Source organism: Eublepharis macularius, chromosome 6 (genome assembly GCF_028583425.1).
Source record: "Eublepharis macularius isolate TG4126 chromosome 6, MPM_Emac_v1.0, whole genome shotgun sequence".
Lineage (NCBI taxonomy): Eukaryota > Metazoa > Chordata > Lepidosauria > Squamata > Eublepharidae > Eublepharis > Eublepharis macularius.
The window spans coordinates 63,148,559-63,174,697 of record NC_072795.1 but is presented as its reverse complement, the minus strand read 5'-3'; the positions used below and the strand labels follow the sequence as shown (position 1 = coordinate 63,174,697).

The following is a 26,139-nucleotide window of genomic DNA, read 5'->3' as shown; positions in this document are numbered from 1 at the left end:
ACTAAGTATAATATGCTCTAATCCATATTTCTTTTGACAGGTTGTCAGTTCCACCCTGAGAAATTCCTGGAAATTTGGGGGTGGAGCCTGGGGAGGGTAAGATTTGGGGAGGGGAGAGACCTCAGCAGGAGTATAATGCCACAGAGCCCTCCCTCTAAAACAGTCATTTTCTCCAAGGGAACCGATCTCTGTAGTATGGAGATCAGTTGTAATTCTGGGAGATTTTCAGGTCCTGCTTGCAGGTTGGCAACCCTAGTCTTAATGTACATACTACTTTAAATAATAACAGACACAACAGCTAGAAGACTATGGGAAGAACCCACCGGGGTATGAGAGGCAAACGCTGGAATTCTATTCATGGCATATATGTTTTCCAGATACAGCTCTAGTCACATCAAAGCATGTCATTTATTTATTATTATTATTGTATTTATAGTCTTTCCCACTGAGACCCCACAACCCAAATGATGAGTCAGCTCTGATGTCTGCACACCTTGCAAAGCTTAAAGCACCTGCAGTTTTGCATTCCATGAAAAGTCTTTGTCCTCAAGAGTTGAGAAAACTCTGCATCCTGTAGTGTGAGCATGGTGGTACACCGCTGCATGCTCATCAGTGAGTAGATACCTGTTATCAGATTCCCATTGAAGATACTCGGTGTGAACAACATTTGGCGCTAGTGTGGCACACACAAGGATATGCTCACTTTTTTTCAGCACAATGCTTGGGTATAAAAAATTAAGGTGGGAAGTGTTCTTGGAAGAGTTGGAAGTCTTTCCAAAGACTGGCTTCAAGAAATTTTTTCAGAAACAGGACTAGACCGGAGGAGTAACAATAGTGTTCATCCCAGGTGTACTTCCTGTCATAGTAAATCAGGAGTATGTATAAGCATTTAATTTATGAGGGGGGGGGGACCCTTCAAAATTTAAAAGGCCATTTAATAAATGGAAAGTACTTTAGTGTATTAAGAAGCATGGGTTGCCAACTTCAGGTTGAGAAATTCCTGGAGATTTTTTCAGGTTGGTAGCCGTTTTGGTCTGCAGTAAAACAGCAGGACTTGAGCCCAGTAGCACCTTATCTGAAGAAGGGAACTCTGACTCTTGAAAGCTTATGCCCTGGAAATCTTGTGCCTCTGGACTCAACTCCTCCTGGATATTTGGAGGTGGAGCACGGAGAGGGCAGTGTTTGGGAAGGGGACGAGTGTCAGCAAAGTATTGCCAGAGTTCATCCTCCAAAGTAGCCATTTCTTCCAAGGGAACTGATCACAGTAGTTTGGAGATCAGTCTTAATTCCAGGAGATTTCCAAGCCCCACCTGGAGGCTGGTAGCCCTATGCTGTGTATTGGACTGTGCCCTATACCATGGAAAGATGCAGCTGATCATAACTCCCTAAGAGGTGTATAAACTGTAAAAAAGCTGTCATGATGTCCTGGTTGACATTATTGTCAACATGTGAATCAGTTCAACTCTTCTCACAACTCATTGAGTCTATTTTTAAGCTCTTTTCTGATGGCAATTGGTTGCTATAGCAACATATTCGCCAAGCCTTGTTTTACTGCAGCATAAAAACTGACCTCTTTCTACTATTGGCTTACTTATAAGATGGACATTTTAGAAAAGCTATGTGTTAAAAAGAAGGCAGCATGGTATAGCCCAACCTCATCACATCTCAGAAGCTATGCATGGCACCACCTTGGACATCACTAAGGAAGACTGCAGAGGAAGGCGCTGGCAAACCACTTCTACTTTTCATTTGCCTTGAAAGCCCCTTGCTGGGGTAGCCATAAGTCAATTGTAACTTGATGGTACATACATACACATTAGGGAAAGGTGGACCTTTTTATATTTAAGGCTACAGAGCTTACTGACAACTGGAGTGCAGCAGCTTGTAGAATATAAGAAACCAATACTTGATAGGCTGAGCCATACGGAATTGGAGACAGCATAAATTTTAAAACATACCTTGTCAGGACTTTGGCAGGAGTATAAACTTTGGATGGGAACAGTAGCTGAAAGGGTACTTGGTAAACAGAGGGTTTTTTTACCTCAGTTTGAGACACAGAGGGATGTTAAATGGTGTTTCCCTACTTCTATTTGTCCTAGCCAAAGGATCTGTAGGACCTGTCTTCATAAGGAGCTGTCTCCATTGAAGAGAGAGGGTACTGCACGTTGTGTCCTAATATGCAACAGATTTAAGAATCTTTAAAACTTGTACAGCAAGCTCAACCGTTACAGCGAATTTAGTGAAAGGAGTACAAAACGTCCACATTATAAACTCTAAATTCTGAGATATTTTTGCATATATTTTATTTAAAAGTTTGTATCATCTTTGCAACTCTAAGATTTCCCAAGAGGCTAACAGATAAGTTAAAAATAGTATGTAAAAATAAAATTGTCTAAAAATATTACACAGAACCTAGCATTGCAGCAATAACTTACATATACACACACAGAGACTAGGGGAAAATAGGTAAATAATGCCTTTTGCTTGGTAGCTAAAACTAGAGATTGTAGATATCAGACAAATGAAGTGCTTTCCTGAGTTGGGATGCTACTGCTGAGGCCACCCATCTTACTTCAGAAGGCAAGGGCACAGTGAGCAGAACCTCTGAGAGGGATCAAAATTGCTCAGAAGGCTAATATGGGGACATGAGAAGTCTTTTTAGATACTTCACCTTGGTCTGAGACTCTTGGAATTTAAGGATTCCTTGACTTGACTTTAGATACTTATTTAGGTTTTAATGTGCAGAAAACATTGAAATTTAAGTTCCTTGTTGTAGTTAACAAATGGTAGTTTGTATGGCCATTGCTTTGAAAGAGAGAATTGACAGCCCATAGAAGTTGTTTTCCAGAACCTGAAAGAGCTAGACTAGAATTCTAAGGAAGCAGCTTTGAATTATGTCTGACTGTGAATGAGCAACTGAGAAATGTATTCTCAATTGTTAAAGACTGTCAGCCATCTTAACACAGCAATTTGAAACATTTGAAGCCTCCATTATTTGAAGACAGCCATCTGTATGGAACATTATGATGCCCGTAATCTAGAAGGGATCAGATAACCCTGACCAAATTTTATTTCAGGAAATGCGAAAAGATAAAAGAATTGCATAAAAACAATGCCTATATGAATAAAAAACTCCAAAACTATAATGCAAATACCTTAAAATCTATTCCTGAACTAATAGAATTTTCTTCCACAGCTGGTGCAACCAAAGTAGGGCAAAGGTGCTGTGTTCCATAGCTGAGACCTGTGCCATGGTTTCAGCTGTATCTCCAATCTGAAAACTTGTTCTTGCTTGGCTAGCATGCCAGCGTAACACTTGCTTGGGTTACCAGTCTCTACCCCACTAAGCATGTGTTGCTGCTTCAGATGGGTGGATATCTAGTTTAAACATGGCACTGTATGACTACCAAATCCCATATGTAAGTTCTTCTGCCACACTGTTGTATTTAAATCAGGCTTTATCCATTCATAAGGACACATGCTGTCATTCAATGGGTAACAGAGGCAGCTCTCAGGCTGTCACTGATGGGGATGGGGATTCAGTGGTCCACCTTCATGGAAATGTGGGGGCCAGTTTTTGGTTTCTGTGGACTCAAAATATAACCAGAAATAAGTTTCCCAACCACAGAAGGGCGCTCAGGCAGTGATCTCTGCGTCAGAATATAGCAGTACTACAAGAACACTCAAGAGGGTTCCCATTTTCTTTCCCAAAATATTGAAGAATATGCTGGAGGGTTTGCTAAAACTAGCTCTTCCTCTCCAAGGGATGTCATGACAGGGCAATGGTTTTTATGATTTTTTTGTCATGTTGGTTAGCTCTAATAAAAAAGTTATGTGGATTTTGGGTTTTGTTTTGGAATTTCCTGAGCCAACACAACAAAGGACTCTGCCTTTTTGGGAAGAGAAACAAAGGCCATAATCACCTGGAAGCACAGGAAGTTTGGAATGTAATGTGATTCATGGCCAATTGATTGTGAAACCTGACAAAAGTGGATTTAAAATTGCCTATTTTTCTTAACTGCAATGGCAAAGTACATCAGTTGTCACCCATGGATTTGGTCTAAGGCAAACTCTCATCCATTTCTGTTGTTCCACTTTTCTGGCACCAACAGCTCTGTGAAAAAGTGAATTTCTGTCTTTGGGAGAATAAGCAACACTATCTGACTCTGTCCCTCTGTGTAAAACAATGACTTAGCATTGAAATGGGAGTGATGAGTGGTGGGGTCCATCTGGACACGGGAATGATATAGTATGGTAAAGTTTAGCATTAACATGGCACCTGTCAATCCTCTCTCCACTGCAAGAAAGCGCACAGGTTCAGAGCAGGAAAAAAGCCTAGCCCCTTAATATTTAACCAAGAAAATTTATTGTAAAATGTATTTTACACAATTATACATTATAGTACAGACAATGCAGAAGATTTAAGCAATGAACCAATTTGGACAATGTTTTGTAAGGTAGTCTTCAACTGACTGGAATATTGCTCTGATTGAGCAAAAGCAATCTGTGTATGTGGAAGTCCCGTTAATCTAGTTCAACCTTTACTGAAAGTAAGTCTTGGTACTGCTAGAAAATATTTCCATTTTCCACTGAAAAGGATATTTAAAAACTTAAAAAAAAATTAAATCTGATGCATGCTAAGTTTTGACAGAACAGATATTCTTAATTCCAATGAGAAATAGCAGTTTCATTCTCACAAGGGTCAAGACTAGCCACATTTTTAAAAAGCAATCTATGCAATTAGACTGAAGATCAATATTGACATGAATATTAATATATGATAAATTAACTTTCCTACAACAAAAATCAAGTGAAAGACAATCAGTAAAATGACGCATTAGGGCTAGCTAAATGCTAATTAACTGGCCTGTGAGTTCCATGACCTAGAAGAGGCCATACAGGGACAGAACTGAGATTAGCACATGGTTTCGTGTTTTTCAGAATTTGTTGTTAGCATGTGGAGTGTTCAGTTTCCTAATCCTTAAATATGCTAAGGACCACAAATATGAATCCAGCAAAGGGCTTGAATGAAGCAGATTCTCTTCCACTATATTTTGTCCTAACTGTCTAGTTTAATGTGGGTTAAATCATTCCTATGATCAGGAATTCAAATGAAGGGGCTCTTCCCTAGTCAATATTTTCAATCATCAAGCAGAGTAAGATTTGGTCACAATGAGCAAAAACAACAGGCGGCTCTCCAACTATTTAAGCAAAGAATCTCAGCCAATGGCAGCCTACAGAACAAATATTACCACATAGAGAATGAATGGCAGCATTTATTGCCCAGCCGTGTGATATCAGGTTGTGTGATAGGTGATTTCAGGTTTTCAGTCATTTTGGACAATCTTCCAGAGGACTCCAAACCTAACTCTGAGAAGAGTTAACATTTTTGCTTCCATTGATGAAGCAAAAAAGATCTGTTCTGAGAATATGCCTTGACACTTTGCACTACAATCACATCACTTTTCACAGCTTTTAAATACACCTGTCTGACAGTGCCATCCTAAGCAGAGTTATACTCTTCTAAGGGGATACCTGCAATGTAAAGCCACTGTCTATGACTATGATTTTCATCTCCATGCCAGGGACTCTTAACCTCCTGAAGGCCAGGAAAATTATAATCATCTGTAGATTATATTTATAGGGGCCACACATAATGAATAACTTCCATGCTAAAAACACCCCCCCCCCCAATAACCTAGGCCAGGATCTGATTAATTAGAACTTTCACTGCCAGCTGACTTGGGAACAGTTACCAAATAAACCTGATAGCAGTATTTGTTGCTTTTTTAAAGAAGTTTTTTTAAAAAAACAAACTCCCTCTGCCCGAAATTGGAACATTACTTTGTAGAATTCAAGTATCTTGTTACTGCAAGGTAACCTAGCTCCTCAGAATTAAAGTACATATTCAGACACAGAGGAATTGTGCCAAGGTCCTTCTCTAGTGTTCATGTTGCTTTTCAGCCCAGTTCACTGTTCTTCACTCAATATTCCCATATGCTTATTTGTGAGGAAGTCCAGAAAAGGAATATTACAGATGGCTTGGTGGATATTCATCACAGTGATCTCTCTTGGAGTCCTGCAAAGAAAAACAAACCAAAGGAATATAAGAAATCAAGCATCTTTGTAGTACTCTGGTAAGCAAATGGTAACAAAATCCATTCAGGATAAAAGTACCAAATAAAATATTGCCATAAACATAGGGTTTCTGGCTCCAGTTTGGGAAATTCCTGGAGATTGGGGGGGGGGGCGGCGGCTAGGGGAGGGTGGAGTTTGGGAAGCAAGCTCAATGGTGATATGGTCACACTAAGACTTCAATTTCTCCTAAACTCTATGGTATATCATGTTGTCTGTCCCCCAAAGCTGCCATTTCCTCCAGGAGAACAGATCTCTGTAATCTGGAGATCAGTTGTAACTTTGGGAGAACTCCAGGCTACACCTTGAGGCTGGCAATCCTGTATGAACATGGTGTATAGTGCACTACAACGTAATTTACAAACTTCTTCAGTTTTATGAAACGAAAATAAGAGCAAATATTTTAATTTTATTTTTTCTTAAAAATTAAGCGATACTTAACAGACAAAAGGCTATATATATGTATTTATAAAATGACCCTTTTTATCTACAGCCAGGTTTCAAAGAACTAGGCAAGCAAATCTGGATTTTTTTTTTACTTCTTTGAACAGCAGACCCCCCACTGTGTCAGAAAACAAGTTATTCTTGAAAGTTTCTTCAGCTTAAAAATTAGCTTGCTATGTGGCTCTGGTGGTTGTGGTGAGATATTTGAGATATTCAGATACAAAGAATCTCCAGGCCCCTGGCAGAAGTGAGCAGAAAATACGGAATCATAACTTGTGAAAGTTCAGGACTGACTGGGAGTTCAACAGCATCATATTATTTTAAAATCAGTATTTTTGTTGAAGTCTCTAAAATAATACAGAATTGTGATATACTATGGCTACATGCTGAGCATTTGAAAAGTGTGTGAGACAGCAAGTAGAGTTTACCTGTTGTGAGGAGCTGTTTGGTAGCCAACAGCCATGGCTTCCCTTAATATATCACTTGCCAATTGTTCTGTGGCCTGTTGCAGAGGAAGTTTCAAAGAAAAAGAATATAAGCACCAAAGGAATATGCTTAATAGCACTTAGGTTTTATATAAAAAAAATATCCTAGAATGATGTGCACAAGTTCACTGACCACAGAACAACAGTATTAGGTTTTGGATTTATTTCATCAGTCAGGAATTTACATATATTTGAATACTCTACAACTTCATTTTTAGTAAAAGTCGTCTTAATCCTACATAGTTAGGACTTTGGGCATGTAGCCCTATATAACCCTTGGTGTCATTTAAGTTTTCTGCTCTTCTCTCAACAGTTTATGCTTTTGAGTATCAAAGTTTTGCGCTGCTAAATAAAAGAGAGTATCCCTTACCTTTAAAATCATATCTTCTATTACTGAGGCATAGATGTTCTTGTGCAGCTCTACAGGCTGAAAGGAAATTCCAATCTAACAGACAAGGAAGAAGGAATAAAATACTATTATTTTGGGTTACTGAGCCACTTCACTATGTATTTGCTTTAAAAGCTAAGCAAATATTTTCCAGAATAATTTAAAAATGGCTACAGAAAAGCTTTTGCATTTATTCCAATTATAGCACAATTGTAAGCAAGTTTAGTCAGCCCTAACTACTAATGAGTTCCACAGGACTTAAACTGCAGTCCTAAACACAATTATCAGGGGTCCTACTGATCCTAATGGGATTTACTTCTGAGAATACATGATTATGATTGCCCTACCACTCCCTAGGACGTGTACACAGGATTTGCACCTTAGAAAGGTTTCATTTCTGTTCCTATAGAATGGGGCTAACCCTAAGCTCTGACAGAGGATGGCAATAGTGGATCTCTCCTAGTTTCCCCAGAAATACACCCTGTGAGTGCTGAAAAGGCAGTCCTAGGGATCAGGGAATCCATATGGGCAAAGTACCAAACAATACAGCTAGCTACAGTGAGGAGTGTGGTAGCAGAAATGGCTTCCTCCTCCTCACTGCCGCTGTCATGTTGCACGGCTTTCTGTTCCCACAAGTCCTCCAACTTCTGGCACTACCTTTTTTGGCCTCACCGGGGGGGGGGGGGCGCTCCTGAAGGAACAGCAAAATTCCATCCTTAGGAACCTTTACCCTTCCCCCGAAGTCTCAATGGCAAACAGCATAGATCTGCTTATTATTTAACTGCTGCTCTCTATAATTTGCATTTTATGTTATATTGTTTTTAAGCTGGTTGTCTAATGCATATTTTAATATTGTTTAAAATTAATTATAGGCCAGTTTTCAGAGGCCAGTCTTTGTGGAAACATAGATGAGATTATATTTAAATAAACAATAAATACCAGTTTGACAGCAAACTTAAAAGAGGAGCACTTTTGTAATAATAGCAAATTCTGTCCTGCTGTGTCAATAAAAAAACAATACACTGCTTATCTTTTTTCATTCTTTTATCCTCTAAAGTCTTTCACTACCTGTTGAGCTGTCTTGCTCACAAACTCCGATGCAGGCTGGGAAGCTAGATAGAATTTTGCCTCCTCTTGCTTCTCCTCATGCTCCTTTTTAATGTTTATTTTCACAGGCTCAGTAATGTTGAGAATGTCCACTTCCTCATCATTTTCTGGCTCTTGCTTGAGGAAACGCTCCAGCTCTTCAAGTTTTCGACACAGCTCTTCCGCAGTGGTATAAGAAGATGAGCGTTCTTTCCCAAGAAGCAATCAACAAGTCAGAAAGAGGATTTACAAACAAATCTATACCAAGTGACAGATGTATGCAGTTAGGAGACATTCAGAGTTCATGCGTTCTACAAAAAAACATAACCACTACTACTCCATACTAAAACATGATCTCTATTGATAACAAGAACACATTTTTTCGTTTGATCAGAGGTCTCTGCAGGCAAACCAAAGGAAAGTATGATTGTATCGTCGATAGCCATGGCACTATCAAAGCATCCTACCACTCTGGAAATGTTACATGTGTCCAGCCTTATTTTTGGCAAGAAATGTTCCTTTTGTAGAGCCAATAATCCAACCCTATAAACACATTTCAACACAACTTATGTTTATTTATTAATTAAGAGCCAAGAAGTAACTTTGTAAGACAGAAACAAAGGCTTATTTTATGTCAGACTTCCTTCGAGCCATGGTGTCCTCCCAGATGCACCATGCAACTCTGTGCAACTTTGCACAGGCTTTCCCCAGCATTGACCAACAGGGGAATTATCTATCTACACGCAAACACAAAGCAGTAGAAAAGAGCAAGAGTCCAGTAGCACCTATAACACTAACAAAACTTGTGGTAGGATATGAGCTTTCGTGAGCCACAGCTCACTTCTTCAGATACACAGAGCACAAAGCAGGAAAGCATAAAGGAAGCATGACCTGAAATATCCTCTCTAACAGGGTGTCTTTTGGGAATGAGAGCCAAAGAGAATGCTACCTTTGAGGCTTATTATGATAGTTTAAAGTGTTATGATGCCACACTCTACAGAGAGGTACCAGAAACACACCCCAGGAGTCCAGAGCAGGACGAATCATGCTCAGAGGAACAGAAAAAATTCTTCAGAATTCTGCTACCTTTTCTACTGGCCCACTTCAGGCTTGCTCACAGGCTTTGTGTAACCTCAACACCATTTGAAACCTATCCTTTCCAAGAAAGCAAACCTCTAGTTCAATAGATTAGGGCAAGAATGTTAAAAAAAAAATGTTTCCAGAGAATAATAGGTTGCTTCTGAACTACTGCAATGGAAGGAGAAGAGTGTAAGGGTGGACAGTACACTTATTTACAGCCAACAATATAAAAATGATTCTTATTAATAATTCAGCCAGCTCCTAACCTAAGCTGTTTGAACCCAATTCAAAACAACAGTAAAAATAATCTACCTGAACAACATTTTACTCTACCCACAGTAAAAAAAAAAAAGCTGCTGTGTATGGGACAAAACTATATTGGTACCAGAAGACTACCCCCTGAGCAACTCTGGGAAAGCCAGCTCCCATCCAACAGAGAACTTTTATGGTTCTGGAGTTACTTTCTCTTACCTGGTTCACTGTCTATTTGAGTGAGTACATCTTCTATGGAGTCTTCACTCCTCAGGGTTTCTGGATCAGGTGGTGTATAGCCACGGGAACGACACCAATGTACAACCTGCTTAGTTTTCAAGGGGCTTATACTATGGAATTTTGGTTGCTTCTCTATGATTTCTTGGAGGATTTTCCTTACTGTCAGTGCTCGTTGCCACTGCAGAGGGGAATAACACAAAACAAGGGCTTGATTTAATATTAAGGATTTCTATACTCATGTTTCACAAGCTGAAAGTGATAATGATACCACTAATTGTGATCATTTAGGAAAACAGGAACCTGAATGTTCTCCCTCAGAGGGCCAAGCCAAGCATGAGTTATGAGTTCTGTGGCAGGCTTGTTATGTGGAGTCACATTCTTCACAAAACATTTTAACTTTAGCCTTCTAATCTGTAAACCAGGCTTCGTGCCTGTCTCTCTCACTGTATTTCAGACCATTTAAAATAGAAGACATTACTTCTGTTGTGGGAATTTAAAGCTCCCCTTCCCGATCACTGTTTTGGCATGCTGGTAGCAATGCAACTTGTTTGTCCAAGCTAGCTTGTAGCCACTGACTTTGAATCAGAACCCCCCCAAACCATATTATAAGTAACATGAATGGATCTCCCTGTTGCTCTTTTTAAAGTATAAACAGCAGATACTGTTAAAAGACTGAAATTCAGTGTGTGTTTAACTCTTCACCCACACTGTTTTGTGAACTTCAAATCTTTCTCTCTCTCTCTCTCTCTCTCTCACACACACACACACACACACACACACACACACACACACACACACACACACACACACACACACACACACACAGACACACACACACACAGAGTACTTGTTCCAGAGGGAAACAGAGCCAGAAAATGGGTATACATGTTCTTGAGACAGAGAAAGGCAAGGAAGGATGAACCCTTTTGATGTATTGGCACCATCCATGGTTGCTAGCTATACACCAACATTCCAGCTGATCTGACTCTAAATGCATAAATTTCAGGTGCCTGGGCACAGGTTACCCAAAACCCATTATATCTGAAGCATCCTTGCAGGTAAGTGTAACCACATTCTGATAAGGTCTGATATTTAACTTGTTAAAGGCTCACAAGTTTATAACTGCTCTGAGAAGGAATCCCCCCACCCTCATTTACTGATTTAGCTCATGACATCTGATAACAATGCAAGTCTTGTCTGAGTGCCCTCCCTGTCACTGCACATTCCACACACAATAGCACTACCAGTAAAGAAAAACAAATGAATAGCAATTCTATGCCCCAAAGAATAGCCAAGCAAATAGAGGAGTACAGTCTCTTTATCATGTGATGAAACAGTAATAATCAGAGTGGGACCAATAAAGTGAAGGTGGTTTCATTCTATATATTGTCGAAGGCTTTCACAGCTGGAGAACGATGGTTGTAATGGATTTTCCGGGCTGTATAGTCGTGATCTTGGCATTGTAGTTCCTGATGTTTCACCAGCAGCTGTGGCTGGCATCTTCAGAGGTGTAGCACCAAAAGGTGTAGACCAAAAGGCTTCACAAGCCTCCCTCCATTAGCATTCCACACCCTGGGAAACTCTTACAGGATGACTCAGCCCAACCCCAACCCTCCTGAGTAGATATAAATTACCTGCCAACATCTTTTCCACACTGTGACACTGAGTTATCTCTGTCTTTTGGTGCTACACCTCTGAAGATGCCAGCCACAGCTGCTGGCGAAACGTCAGGAACTACAGTGTCAAGACCACGGCTATACAGCCTGGAAAATCCACTACAACCATCGTGGTTTCATTCTTTTTATGGCACTGCTACAAACCTTCTTTGTACTTTAAGGGAGCTCTTGTGGTGCTACCTGTGCAGGACCCGTTAAATATTGCGTAGACAGAGCATTACATATTGTATTTTAGAGAGACTGAGTGGGAGAGTTGTTTAAGTTGATTGTTCCCCCAGCATGGTTAAGCTTACGGAGACAAAACTGATACCACTAAATGATGAAGATAACAGTAGCATCGCTTATGTTTGCATAGGGCTTTTAAATGGTCAAAGCACTTTGCATATATTGGCTTGGAACCAAAAAATATCTCCAGAAGGTGTCTGGATTTTCCTCATATTCTCTTCCTCCCCAAGCATCTCTTTCATTCCCCAGAAAGAGGGTCAGCTACAAAGAGGAGGGGAAGGCGGCCAGATTGTCCCACTCCTCTCTCATTTGCAAGTGCAATTTTGCTGATTAAAGAGAATGGAGAGGGAATTTCCCCCATTCCTATTCCTCACTGAAATGCCGAAGTTGCTTTTTGGCCACGGAAGTCCTGATATTCAGCTTTCTGGTGGTCAAAGTGAGGTAGTAGAGGGGACATTGAAAAGCCATATCCACTAGCGCCTTCCACTGATAGTTGGCTGGACCCAGGCCTTTATTTCAATGTGCTGGAACTCTAAAAGAACAGCACTACCATTTAAACAATCATTTACATTTTACAGTATTAAATACAACTGGAAATTAAATTCAGATTTATTTACATTTTATCACACTAAAATCCTATAAAAGAAACAGATATATATTAAAAACAATACTAACAAAAGCTTTTGGAGGATATTTTAGAAATCAAAACCATCCCATCATATATATATGTCAAATTTTTATCCAGTCAATTCTGTTGGTAGAGCAAATGAAAATTATTACCTCAGCAGCCCTCCGTTTCCCAATATTCCAACTATAATATTGTTCCAATGAACTGGCACAGAACGAATTAGCATCTTCGACTAAACAGCAGAGGAAAGAACACACATACACTTCAAATACTGTTTTTAAAGGCTTTGAAAGAAAATTTTGCAAGTAGTTATTTTTGAACCCCTTCTCGGGAAAGAACCCCTCCCCCATTAGAGTTATATATGCATTTTAAAGGTAAAAAAAATGAGATTCTTATAGAGATCTCAAAGTGGCCTCACCTCTTAATTTTGGTTGCTTTAAAATGAAGATTAGCAATTTTTACCATGAAGATTACTCAGGACTAAATAAACAAGGGAATTCTTTATAGCTGAAAAATCCATCAAATGATGGGAATCTTGTGTGACAATTGTGTGACACTGATGGGAGCTGGACATTTTGTGGACATTTTTAGTGGACAGAAAAAGACTTCTGTGCATTTAGACATACTATCAGCAGATGGCTGCCTGTAAAGGTAAACGATGACTAGAAAGAGAGAGATGCAGCTGGCAAACATTTCTAGAATCAACATTGTGGGAAACAGGAGATTAACTAAAGCAGTATTGAGATTTAAGTGCACATATATATTTATACAATGCCTTCTCTTTTGCCTCAGCACTGACAGCGACAATTGCAACACTTACTACTTGGACAGCCAACAGAGCTTCTCCATTTTCTTTCCTCAAAGAGTGGATGCATAAAAAAGGATAGACTCTTAGGGGTATCATATATATACAGATGATGCTAACAGCTATAATTGCCAACTTTGAAAATGTAGGCACTTTGCCATAGGCAAAAGGGAACCAAGTGCCCTCATGGCTCAAAAAATGGAAACTAATTGGCAGTGCCAGAATAAGTCACTGCCTTTATTCATAAAGTTAGGCAAAGAAAAAACACTTTACACCAACGATCTTTAACACACTGGAGAAAAATATGGAACTCTGCCCATAGAATTATCCCTTTCCAAACTGCTGTTTGGTAGATACAAGGATGCGTAAACGTAATAAAAGAGAATAATTCCATAAAACAGAAGTTATAACAGAGGCTTGTTTATAGTCACAAGTAAAGACAGCGGTACTTCTTCCAAGCAAAGGGCCGAAGGCAATTACATTGGATTTTTAAAAGAGGCATTACATGTATTTAACGGCATTCTGTAGGAACATATTTCCCTCATATTCCCTGGACTGTAAATATTTGTTCTTGTGTTTTTTCAGATGTTTCCCTTGATCCTTATACACAATTTACCAGGGAAATATTAACAGCCTTGGCAATTACAAAGTGAGTAGCGTACAAGCAGGCAACCATCATGTATCCTAGCTAATCAGTGACAGATTATGCTTGTCTGAAAACTGCCAGCATTGGTAAGAGAGATCTTAGTCTCTCAACTGTTGTTTGAAAGGATTACTGAGGACCCAACATACTGGGAAGTTCCCAGCACTTCCCTAAAAGTTCCCATGTCAGGAGCTCCTAAAGGTTTTGTAAAAGTTTCTTACCAGGTGTGCAGGGGCTTGCTTGATTTGGATCAGGACTTGTGGTGTGATGGGAGGTTTTTTAAAAATCCCTCCCAACATTCACCTGATCTAAAATGAATCTGGGGAAAGGGGATGTTATTTGGTTGTTGTGGGTTTTCCGGGCTGTATTGCCGTGGTCTTGGCATTGTAGTTCCTGACGTTTCGCCAGCAGCTGTGGCTGGCATCTTCAGAGGTGTGGCACCAAAAGACAGAGATCTCTCAGTGTCACAGTGTGGAAAAGATGTTGGCAGGTCATTTATATCTACTCAGGAGGGGTGGGGTTGAGTTGAGTCATCCTGTAAGAGTTTCCCAGGGTGTGGAATGCTAATGGAGGGAGGCTTCACTGTATCCTGAGGAAGTTCTTTTGCATATGGATTGGTGCTTGATATGCTAATCTTCTCTGCAGAGCTATTTTCGGGTATAGAGTGTTTTGTTAGCCTGGTGTTTTTCAGAACTGGAAACCATGCTCTGTTCATTCTTAAGGTTTCTTCTTTCCTGTTGAAGTTTTGCTTATGCTTGTGAATTTCAATGGCTTCCCTGTGCAGTCTGACCAAGTAGTTGGAAGTGTTGTCCAGTATTTTGGTGTCCTGGAATAAGATACTGTGCCCTGTTTGAGTTAGGCTATGTTCAGCCACTGCTGATTTTTCAGGTTGTCCAAGTCTGCAGTGTCTTTCATGTTCTTTTATTCTTGTCTGGATGCTACGCTTTGTGGTCCCGATGTAAACTTGTCCACAGCTGCAGGGTATACGGTATACTCCTGCAGAGGTGAGGGGGTCTCTACTGTCTTTTGCTGATCGTAGCATCTGTTGTATTTTTCGGGTGGGTCTGAATACTGCTTGAAGGTTATGCTTTTTCATAAGCTTTCCCCTCCTGAGTAGATATAAATGACCTGCCAACATCTTTTCCACACTGTGACACTGAGAGCTCTCTGTCTTTTGGTGCTACACCTCTGAAGATGCCAGCCACAGCTGCTGGCGAAACGTCAGGAACTACAATGCCAAGACCATGGCAATACAGCCCGGAAAACCCACAACAACCATCGTTCTCTGGCCGTGAAAGCCTTCGACAATACATCGGGATGTTATTTGTTCCATTGTGAAAACGTATATGCAGTGGTAATGGTAACTGTAAGTTTTCACTACTGGGCAAATAGTGCTGCCAGGGCCATTTTAGCTGGATAAAGGGCACGGGGAAAGAAAGACTTAAAATTCCCTCTGCTTACCCTGCTGTCCCAATCTCAACTGGACCCTCATGCACCTAGTTAGAGACTTTAAAAAAACACACACAAACACTGGAAGCTCCTGAAACAGAAGTCCTAGTGTACTATCTATTCAGATTACTTATATGAAGTGCTTTGAACACTACAACACTAATTATTCTTAATATCATCACCACAGGCTAGTCTCCCTAATGCTCAAAGGCAGTGAATGTTGAGTAACAGGGAATATTGAGATGATTTATATTTCTATGTACTTTGCAAAGAATATCCCTTGAGGTATCCTGATCTATGTTGCCTACTATTTCTAACTTTAAAACGTCCAAGTTTAAATTCAATTCTACCCATAATTTACTGCTTTATTGTAATTCTTCAGTTTCTTACTTTTCTCAGCAATTAATGGAACTTTCTTCACTATTGCTCTCAAGAGTTGCTGGAGATTATCTAAATATTCTGTCCTGTAATGAATAAAGAATTGGCTCTTTAATCGAGTGATACAACATATGCATCTACAAGCAGCAAGCATGCACACATACACACTGCCAGCAAGAGGCCTTTATAGATCCATGACTGGCTAGTAAAATTTAAATGCATGAAGGACAACTGTAACACACCTCCGTCACGCAGATCACTATGAGACAAAGGCCATTTCTGCATGGGTTATCTACCCTAAGTTCAATGCTTTTGGGAAGTGGTTTTTTCCTGTTTGCCCACAGCACTGAGGTGCATTATTATATTTTCCACAGTTTTTCTTTGATCTTTCTCAAACCTGCTTTGCTCTGAAATTCTGGTAAAGATGTCAGTAAAACCGGATGGCTGCTTTATTGGTGGGAAAATTTGGATTTTCTAGCCCATATGGCAGCCATTTTCCCTGACCCTGTTGTAGCCATTTCCTTCCTCTGCCACTACATGGTTTTTAGTTTTTTAAAAATTGGCACTAGAATATTGTTATATCAATATACCATTGCAACTACAGGTGCAGCAGATTCTCTGAATTCTCAGCTTTCATTTTCCTGCATTGTGCAGGGGGTTGGACTACATAACCCTTAGGGTTCCTTCCAGCTCTATAATATTTTTTTTAAAAGTCTCTAGTCCCTTCCCTAGTGGAGATATAATTCGGAGATCCTGCTAGTGCTGAGGGTTTTTTTAAAAATGGCAAAAGCCCTGGTGGCCCAGGGGAGGAGTGGTGGTGGCCACTTCTGGGGGCTTAGGACAGGGAAACTGTGCAAAAACCTGCTATGTGGAAGCACCACTGCCGCTGTGCTTTATCTGCAGCTGCACCAGCAATGGGGAATCCCATCCCTCTGTGCCAAATTCACCAAACATATGCTTCAGGTAAACGGGATTATTTGATTTAATGTCCTTGTCCGGGAGTGCTGGGGTCTCCCACCCCAGACCTACATGGGCCAGGGGAAGAGTCAAAGGAGGAGGAGGCAGGCAGCAAGGCTGCCACAGAGGTGGGCAGCAGCGGCAGCAGCAGTCCCGCGCCATTGGAGCAACAGCTGAGTTGTGCGATGCATCAGCTGTGTGGTGCAACAGCCGCAGATTCCCTGTCCACAGCAGGCAGGCCGGGGGCAACAAGCTGACAGGCGCCACAACTGCCCTGGCCCCCGACAAGCCCAGCTCAACAGGCGAGGCTGGTGGGAGCCTTCATGGCCAGGGAAACGCCAATGTGCTGCTGCACTTGTCAGGCAAGGGAGGGGTGGGGACTGTGGAGGCCAAGTGGCCTGGGCCCCAGCAGGCCTGGAACAGACCTGCCAGCCCCACCCTCCAGACAGACCACCATTGGGCAAGGGGCTGGCGAGAGAAGGCATCGGGATGACAGGAAACCCCCAGTTGGGCCAGAAGCCCCCATAGGTGGGGTGCGGGCACCCGATGGGCTGAAGCCTGGGGGTGGGGTGGGCATTCTGCCAGGGCGGCCCCTATAAAAGAAGGCCCACAGGGAGAGCCAGGGAGGAGGAAGCTGTGGAGGCTGGAGTGGACAGAAAGTGATAGGAAGCAAGCGAGAGCTCAAGGACAGCCATTGCCACAGCAGGGGAGAGAGGGTGCTGTAAACCCCAGTCTGGAGAGCACCCCCCCAGGCTCCGCCCTCCCTGCCACAGAGCCTGACAATCCTGTTTCATAAATGCACAAAATAAACTTTCAGCACTATACCCCTCAAATAGCTGACACCAAGGCTGCAAAATCAAATAGAATATCATCAGTGAGCCTCCCTAGATTTTTCTTCTACTATAAAGGGTGGGATGTCTGATAGCATTATCTACTGACTAAAGGACCTAAAGATTCATTCTGTGGTCTTTGATATTTAGGGTTAAAGTGCAGTTATTTCACTTGGAAGAAAACTTCATTTCATGCCAGAAGGGCTTACTGTATTAGCAACAAGTGTTGGAATAAGGAGGCTCCAGCCACTAACCAACTGATGAAATCCAAGTGGCCTAAGAAACAGTTGCCTAACATTTATGACCTCAGCCCCTCCTACAGCAACATAGTTAGCAAGAACAAATTACCTGATGATGTAATTTCCAAGTTCAGAGCTTTCCTCAGATTTCACTGTCACCTGACTCTCTTGGGGGACCACAGAACTGCAACTCTGCCCTGCAGAATCAGGCTCCAGCTTAACTTCAGAGGACAATAAAAAAGTTTTAAAAGTTTACCAGTAATTGTAAAAGACCATTGTAAAGAAGAGCAAGTTTGGTCTAGCCTACTGCTTCAGCTGATTAGGAAAGGATTTAAATTGAGGTGAGGTAAAATGTGCAGTTTTACAGGATGGCTCTGAACGGGACTTGGTACTAGATGCTTTAAAAATTACTTTCTCCAGGGTCTGTTTTAGTAAGCAACCAGCACCACCTGATCTTGTCCTGAAAACAGGTGTAAAATTGGACAAATGACTGAAGTAGTTAAAAAAGACTTCTGACCTTTCTTGTAAAGCCTCCATCCAAGGCTGCTTCCACATGGGGATTATTTCCCTCACATGGAAAGCAGGATACCCCTAGAAGGCAGGCATTCCAAAAATAAACCTTTTTGCTCCAGTTCAAAGTACAACCATGGGGTGGTAGCCACCATAGCGGGTGGAGTGGCAACAGAGATATGTTGTGTTCAAAATAGTGTGGGCCCACGTCACCCCCTCTTTAACCCTTCCTTTAAAGGGAAAATGAGAGGTTTGGGGCCCAGTGCAATCACTCTCGCACTGTGTTTTCACACAGGTATGACAGATGAGTGGGGAGGGAGTGGAGACTGAACAGCAAGCAGAGCAAGAATGAGCTTGGCTGGATCCATTCTTGCCTACTCCTACCCCATTTCCTGCTGCTGCCATAGCAGGGGCACGTTTGTGTAGATACAGCCCAAATCATACAAAGAACATCGAAAATAACGGTGTGTATGTGTGATGAACGGCACTATCTAGACTCTTTGGGACACAGGGAACAATCTCACACAAGCACATTTCTGTCGTATTCTTTTAGAAAATGCTTCCGCTGAAGTCAGCAATTTCTGTAGAAAGACATACATTAAAATCTCATTAGCAGTAGGTCTGGGCTCCCAAGCAAAGGTGCAACTGTAATTAGAGCTGCTGGAAACCACTCTGTGCTGAATCAGCTTTAGGGCAATGCATACACAGAAAAATGCACCCTCCTCAATCATCTTGTATTGTAAGCAGTATTCATCTTTAGTAAATTCAAATAGAGCAACACGATCACAGAGATATTAACTCTTGTAAACACGCAGCTCTAAAGAATTTGTTACTCAGGCCCTTCTGATAGAATGGCTCATTTCTATACGTATGATTGTCAGGAACGTGATAGTTTGTTTTTCCGTAATGGAAACTTTACCACGGACTTGAGCCACGTTCAGTCATAGTTGGTGACCAGTAATGGATCACTTTATTACAGCAGACTTTCCAAAACTCTCTCTTCCTCCAAACCCTCCAAGAGGTTTGATTGTAACAACATTTTTACCTTTAGCAACTGGCACCACAGTAGGGCTGGGAACTACTGCAGAACTGGAAGTTACAGGTGTGACAGTAGACACTTTACTGGAAGAAAGCGACTGTATCACTGGGGAGGAAAAAGAGGAAAACTGTAAACAGGGCTAGATAAGTACTTTTCAACATCAGGACTATTAATCTGTTTGACAATTACTGTAAAACAAGCCAAGCAACTGTGCCACTCTGTGGCATTTTTAAAATTTGGGTTCACTCAGTATTTTTTTAAATGGAACAGAATTCTTTATTCGTCTTCCAGATCTAGGGTACTGACTGATGGCATCTTTTCTGTGTCAGTCCCTACTGAGAGGGGTGCTAGACAAAGCTGACCTCTTTCCCCTCTTACTCTTGATCTATGTCTGGAAACTTTGACTTAGGTCATCAGACAAAATAATAATATTAATGGATTTGTACATAGCTCTTTGGAATGATTCTTTATGCAGATGATTTTTTATTGTTTATCTCACAATCTCAGCCTTCCATTACTGTATTAATGAATGTAATCAATATTTCTGGTGATTTGTCTGGCTATTTGATTAACTGGACAAAATCTGAAGGCAATATATCAAGAATAGGGGTGTGCGATTTGGATTTCCGATTCAGGATAAATACCCAAATTGGACCGAATTTGTAAAGATCCAGAATTTCCGAACCAGACCCAGGATGCTGGTCCCGATTTGGAGATGCCGAATCAAAGCTTCCAGAGGCAATTCTGGTTGCTTTGGGAAGCTTTGAGGCGCTTTCAAACCCCATGGCTGGCTCCAGCTGACTGGTGGAGGAGGATTCCCCCCCCCCCGCCAGCCAGCTAATGTGCAGGAAGGGCCCTTCCTGTGCTTTAGCTGGCCGGCAGGGGAGGCGCTTTCAAACCCCATGGCTGGCTCCAGCTGACTGGTGGAGGGGGATTCCCCCCGCCAACCAGCTTAAATGCAGGAATGGCCCTTTCTGTGCCACTTGCAAGCAACAAGAAAAGGGCCCTTCCTGCACTTCAGCTGGCCAGTGGGGGGGAATCCCCTTTATTCTCCCCCTCCTTCTCCCCCAGGAAGAAGCCAGTGCATTGGAAGACAGCCCTTGCAAGGGGAAGTGTAGCCTGAGCAGGACTCAGACAGAGGCACCTCAAACAGTGGTTTGCAAGTGGCAGGAAAAGGGCCCTTCCTGTGCAGCGGGGGTGGGGGGGAGATACACCCTGTCAGCCAGCTGAAGTTTAAAGGTCCCTTTCCATGCCTCTTGCAAGTAGCAGGGTAAGGGCCCTTTAAACTTCAGCTGGCCAATGGGGAGGGTGATCCCCTGTCGCCGGCTAGCTGAAGTGCGGTAAGTTCCGCTGCTACTTATTTCACATGATGGGAGGGGGAGGAGGGAACCCCCTCTTCCCCCTCCCATCGGGTGAAATAAGTGGTAGGGCGGGAAATTTTGGCGTGCTCCAAATCTTCATGGAGCATACTGAAGCAGGGCAATAAGCTTATTTCTGATTCTTTTTCCTGCTCTGGAAATTCTGAAGCAGGAAAACCGAATTTTTCTGACCCTGCACACCCCTAATCATGACAGCCAGTTTGGTGTAGTGGTTAAGAGCGGTGAGACTCTAATCTGGAGAACCCAGTTTGATTCCCCACTCCTCCACTTGAAGCCAGCTGAGTGACCTTCGGTCAGTCACAGCTCTCTCAGCCCCAACCACCTCACATGGTGATTGTTGTGAGGATAATAACAACACACTTTGTAAACTGTGCTGAGTGTGGCATTAAATTATCTTGAAAGGTGGTATATAAATAAAGTATTATTTGTGGATGAATATTTTATCTTGGCATATTGATTCCTACAGATATTAAGCACATGCATGCAGTTCCTTTTCATATACCGTACATCTATATTCATAAAATTAATATTTTATTTCTGAAATGTATATGGAGTTCTTTACTGCCTCAGATTTTTCTTAAAATTCCTGTTTAATGAAGAAGAATATGGTTATCCTGCTCTTATTAGGATTGCTCCTCTCAGCCACTTTTGGAGACCTCTTGTCTGAGACCCGTCTGTAAATGGAATGCACAAGGGTCTGTCTATGCCAAGATGGATTCTGTTCTTCCTGCAATTTCTGCAGTTAGATAATTATGGCGCATAATGTTACAACAATAGCAATACAACCCACTGCACATTCTAAATTAACATTACAGGCCAATACACCTCTAAAAATTGGGGAAAATTTTTTTTGGAAGCTTGGACAGATAGCGGGATTTTTACTTTGGGCCAACTGATAAACTATGACAATGAGTTTTTGTCCCTTTCTCAGCTGAGGGCTAGATATGATTTATCAACTTCTTTTGAATGGCAATATTTCTAACATCTGGTAGTATCTAAATATAACAATGCAGTATTGATTCAGAGTCTCCTTTCTCCTGGAAATTTTCACTGAATCAATGTAGAAAATGAAACCTACAATATTCGTTTATAAATATTTGATGTCAATTAATAAATATGATGTGCAGGAATGAATGGAATAAGGGGCTAGTTCACCCAGTTTCACCAAAGCAATGGAACAGGGCCTTAAACATTATACCTGTTGTTTTTATTGATCTTAAGCTGCAACTTATTCAGCAAAAAATTATGTTTAGGATATAATGGATACCACAACACCGTTTAAGCACCTCTTAAACATATACTTTGGGGTGTCCAGTTATTTCATCTTTTGGGGAAGAAGTTATTACTCATATTAATTTTGTTTGAGAATATTAATTAGCCTGTTTCTTGAAGGCTAACCAACGGCCAATGACAAGGGAACCTCTGTGTCCTTTCTGCAGCCAAAAGACTTTCCTCCATTATTGATGTCACATTTTTATTTCTATTTTACATGAGGTCTGTTTTAATTTTTAAAGTAAACAAATTTCAAGTTTAAAAATAAAGACTCAGTATTATTGGAGTGTAATATATACTACATAACATCAAGACAAAAGCATTCACAAACATGTCATATTATATTTTACCTTTGTTCATAGGCATCAGTATAGTTTGAACTCCTCCGGAAGCAGCAGTCACACCTAATTGTTTGAGCTGGCTGGGCACTGTCAGAACAGCCTGCTGTGGGCTGTTCTGACTGGAGTGGATCTTTAACAAGCCTAAAATGGAAGAGGTATTTTTAAACGTGTTTAAGGTTATGAAAACTGCTATCTGCTCATCAGTCCTGTGAATTTGAGCGGGGCAACTGTACATATCGGAAGCTATCAGATTATTCTGTGGCATCTGATGCTGGCAAAGAGCTGGTATAGCACAACAGGTAAGAGACTGAGCTATGAATGGGGAAATCCCCAGGTTTAATCTTGCCTGAACAGTCCAAGAGGCCTTTGGCAAACCATATTCTCCCAGCCTCCTGTGATTAATTGCGCCCATATTGGCACTAGCTGTTAAGATTTCACCAGTTTGACATTTAAAATGGAAACGACTTAAATACCCAAACCCCATTTCAGGAGACAGCTGGAAAGCAGCCTTTGTGGAATATGGATGAGTATGTTACACAGGCAACCAAAATCCTGCTCTCCTGGAATTCCCAAGTGAAATTCTACTAAACTTGTTACCAGATGGGTTTCCCTGGCGCTTGGTTATTTCCAACTAGTTTCTCAAAGCCTTGCATCTGACAAGATGATTGGTCCAAGTACAAGGGTGTGCATGTCTTTTTTGCCTACTCCTAATGAGTTTTTCTCTCTTCTCAACATTTGGGGATAGGAGCTCTCTTTTGGGGGTCCATTTTTCTGTCGTTCTGCTGCTGAGAACAGACATGTGGCTGGAGCTGCTCCAACATGGACACGGTTTGGCAATCACATGGCTGCCATAGTTTTTAAGCAGCGTGAACAATGGCTTTTGGAAACTGGGTAACTAAAATATGAACATGCTTTGTCCCCTTAAGGGACAAAGAAAGTCTGCTTTTTATCCAGATGTAGATATACTTCCTTTCCTGTAATGTTTTGAATTCTATGTGATCTGAGTTGTAACAACAAACTTATTTTTAATTTACTGAATGAAAGTGCCTATGGATAAGAGATCCAGTGAGGCACAGTGATGGGCTAGGAGACCTTGGGTCAAGTCCCCACTCTGCCATGGAAACTCTGTTCTTTTCCTAATGCTTAGACTGGAGTAACTCTGCATAGGATTGGATTGCATTGAGTATATGAAGTAAGCAGATTATGTGGAGATGGAATTTGGTGTCACTGTTAACCTGATTACATACAATTCTCTTTTGTTGTGGAGTATGTATCCTAAAATCAATTGGCAATTACTTGGAGACCCACCATGGTTTGGGACCAAACCCAAATGATAACGGTTTAGTATCTGTAAAAGCACCTAAAATATATTAACAATTTCACTACTGAGTAAGCATGGGAAAAAAAAACAATTACGGACAACAAGCATTGAGGACCTAAAGAAATTTCAGACGAGAGTGCCTATATTTAAAATAAGCTGCTTAATATAAGCAAGACAGCTGAAATCTTTTACAACAAATGAAAAGTCCAAAGAACCAAAAGACAACTGAGATCTTCAGAATGTATTATTTAAATAAATTCTGCTGGTCAGACATATTCATAAGCTTGGCATGCTCCTCAGTCAAATTATGTGCCCAGAAGTTAAAGATACAGAAGAGGCAAAAATTCTTTCCATCAACTTAGTAAGAAAGCGAAGATCCTTCTTAGGTAGAGTTGGTAGGAAAAAAAAGTTTTGTGATCTCTTTATCCTGGACTTTTAAGCGCATAGACTGATCTAGGAGAATATTTGTGGCTCTTTTCCTTGGAGATAGATAATTATTTGGAAGTACAGACACAATTCAGAGTGCTGGTAGAGACTCGTGTATTCATAAGTGGCTAAGTTCTGACAAAACGGGAAAACTGCCTCTTTTCTTGCTTTTTCCACGATAAAACTAAGAGGGCCCACTCTGTCTTACATGTAGCCATCCTTTTAGGATTGCAAAGGCACACACAGAGGAATTCTCAGCAACTGCCAGTCAACTTGGGATTTCCTTCCCTTGGTGATATAACCAAAGCACGCAGGAGCACCTTTGAGAAACAGTATACGATTTTAAGATTTTAACTACCTTTTAATGGCCAAGGATAAGTTACAGAAGAGGAGTTCAAATCATTGGTAGCGCTGCCTTTTCAAAACAGTTGGTTTTAGCATGCAATGAATAAACTCCTGCAGCCTATCCAGAACCTTTTTGAAATGAGGCAGGCTGCAAATATAGCATGGCATACTTATTATAACCAAGTGCACATCCAAAAATCAAATATTAGAGTCAATGCTAAATGCTGGTAGTCAGAGCAAAGGAAGAGGGTTTATACCTGATACTGCAGTTTTGCCAGACACAGGAGCTGGGGTTGTCACCCAAGAAGCAATGCTAACAACTGAAGATGCACTTGTTTTATTTGGTACAGCAGGGGCTGCTTGAGCTTGGTTGAGAGGAACTTGCTGCTGTTGTCCAGGTGCCTTCACTACAGAGCTTGCAGCTGGAGATGAACTGGAACTTGCACTGTCTCCTTGCTGGGTTAAAAAGAGGATGGAGTGCAGTCAAAACCTTTTCATTTTAACGTATTAACCCGCACACATACAAAGAACACAGAGAAGGCCAATTGGTACAACAATATTCTAGGGGGATTGAATCCACTTGGCCTAGATGAAGTGGGCTTTCTCAGAGCAGGTTAACAGCTTGGGAGCACTTGTGGACCCTTTCATCTATCAGCTACGTCTGATGTTGCCCCTGAAAACAACCCAGAAACTACAACCGGTCCAGAATGCAGCAGCCCAACTATTATTAAGCATTAGGTGGTGGGAACATATGAAACCTGTTTTGAAACTACGGCTGCCAGTTTATTTCAGAGTTAAATTCAAGGTGCTAGTTATGATCTTTAATGCTTTACATGACCTGGAACCCATATATTTGAATGACCACTTCCTTCCATATGTCCCTGTGCACCAACTACAGTTCTTAGGCAGCCATTTGCCGATTATCCCACCACTTAAGGTGGTCCACTTGCCATTAACCAGAGCTCTGGCATTTTTCATCATGGCTCCTGCTCTGTGTAACGGGCTTCCTGAAATGATGAGGGGAGCCCTCTCCTTGGAGATGTTCAGGAAGACCTACAAGGTTTGTTTGTTCATTAGGGCTTTTGAGGGGGCATGAATGGCAGACATCCTCATGTGTGCCCTGGATGGTGCTCCAATCAGCTCATAAACTGATCTGCTGGTGGCCCCTGGCCCCAGGGAGGCTCGCCTGGCATCAGAGTCAGGGCCTTCTCGGGCCTCGCACAAGCCCGGTGGAACTCTAGTCTGCTGAAATCCGGGTCCAACAAGATCTATTATCTTTTCGCCAGGCTTGCAAGTCGGAGATGTTCCGCCAGGTGTATGGTTGATGCTGAGAGTGAGCCTTCCAACTTGTCTCCTATGGGTGTGTGTGTGTGTGTGCGTGTGCGTAACCCCCACCCTGATTTTTTCAACCAGATAGACCACTGCCGCTCCTCCATTGCCCACCCCATAGAATGTCTGGTCAGGGATTGGAAATATGGGTCACCATCTTGAGCTGTTTATTATTGAACTGTCTAATTATGGTTTAATGCAGATTTTATTGTAAATTTACTATTGATGTTATCCGCC

General features: G+C 41.5%; 1 protein-coding gene across 3 annotated transcripts in view; it reads right to left on the bottom strand.

The window, feature by feature from the left end:
* Positions 1-4,343: 4,343 nt before the first annotated feature.
* Positions 4,344-26,139, bottom strand: part of YEATS2 (YEATS domain containing 2) — a 47,939-nt gene continuing 26,143 nt past the window's right edge. For all 3 annotated transcript variants that reach the window (XM_054983739.1, XM_054983742.1, XM_054983740.1), the window contains 11 exons: positions 24,831-25,029; positions 22,491-22,622; positions 19,496-19,594; positions 18,050-18,161; positions 15,927-16,000; positions 12,792-12,871; positions 10,090-10,288; positions 8,521-8,747; positions 7,435-7,509; positions 7,008-7,081; positions 4,344-6,079 (listed from right to left, as the gene is read on the bottom strand). In XM_054983739.1, coding sequence (XP_054839714.1) covers positions 5,971-6,079; positions 7,008-7,081; positions 7,435-7,509; positions 8,521-8,747; positions 10,090-10,288; positions 12,792-12,871; positions 15,927-16,000; positions 18,050-18,161; positions 19,496-19,594; positions 22,491-22,622; positions 24,831-25,029 — 1,380 coding nt within the window. In that variant the 3' untranslated portion in view covers positions 4,344-5,970. The remainder of the gene's footprint in view (positions 6,080-7,007; positions 7,082-7,434; positions 7,510-8,520; positions 8,748-10,089; positions 10,289-12,791; positions 12,872-15,926; positions 16,001-18,049; positions 18,162-19,495; positions 19,595-22,490; positions 22,623-24,830; positions 25,030-26,139) is intronic.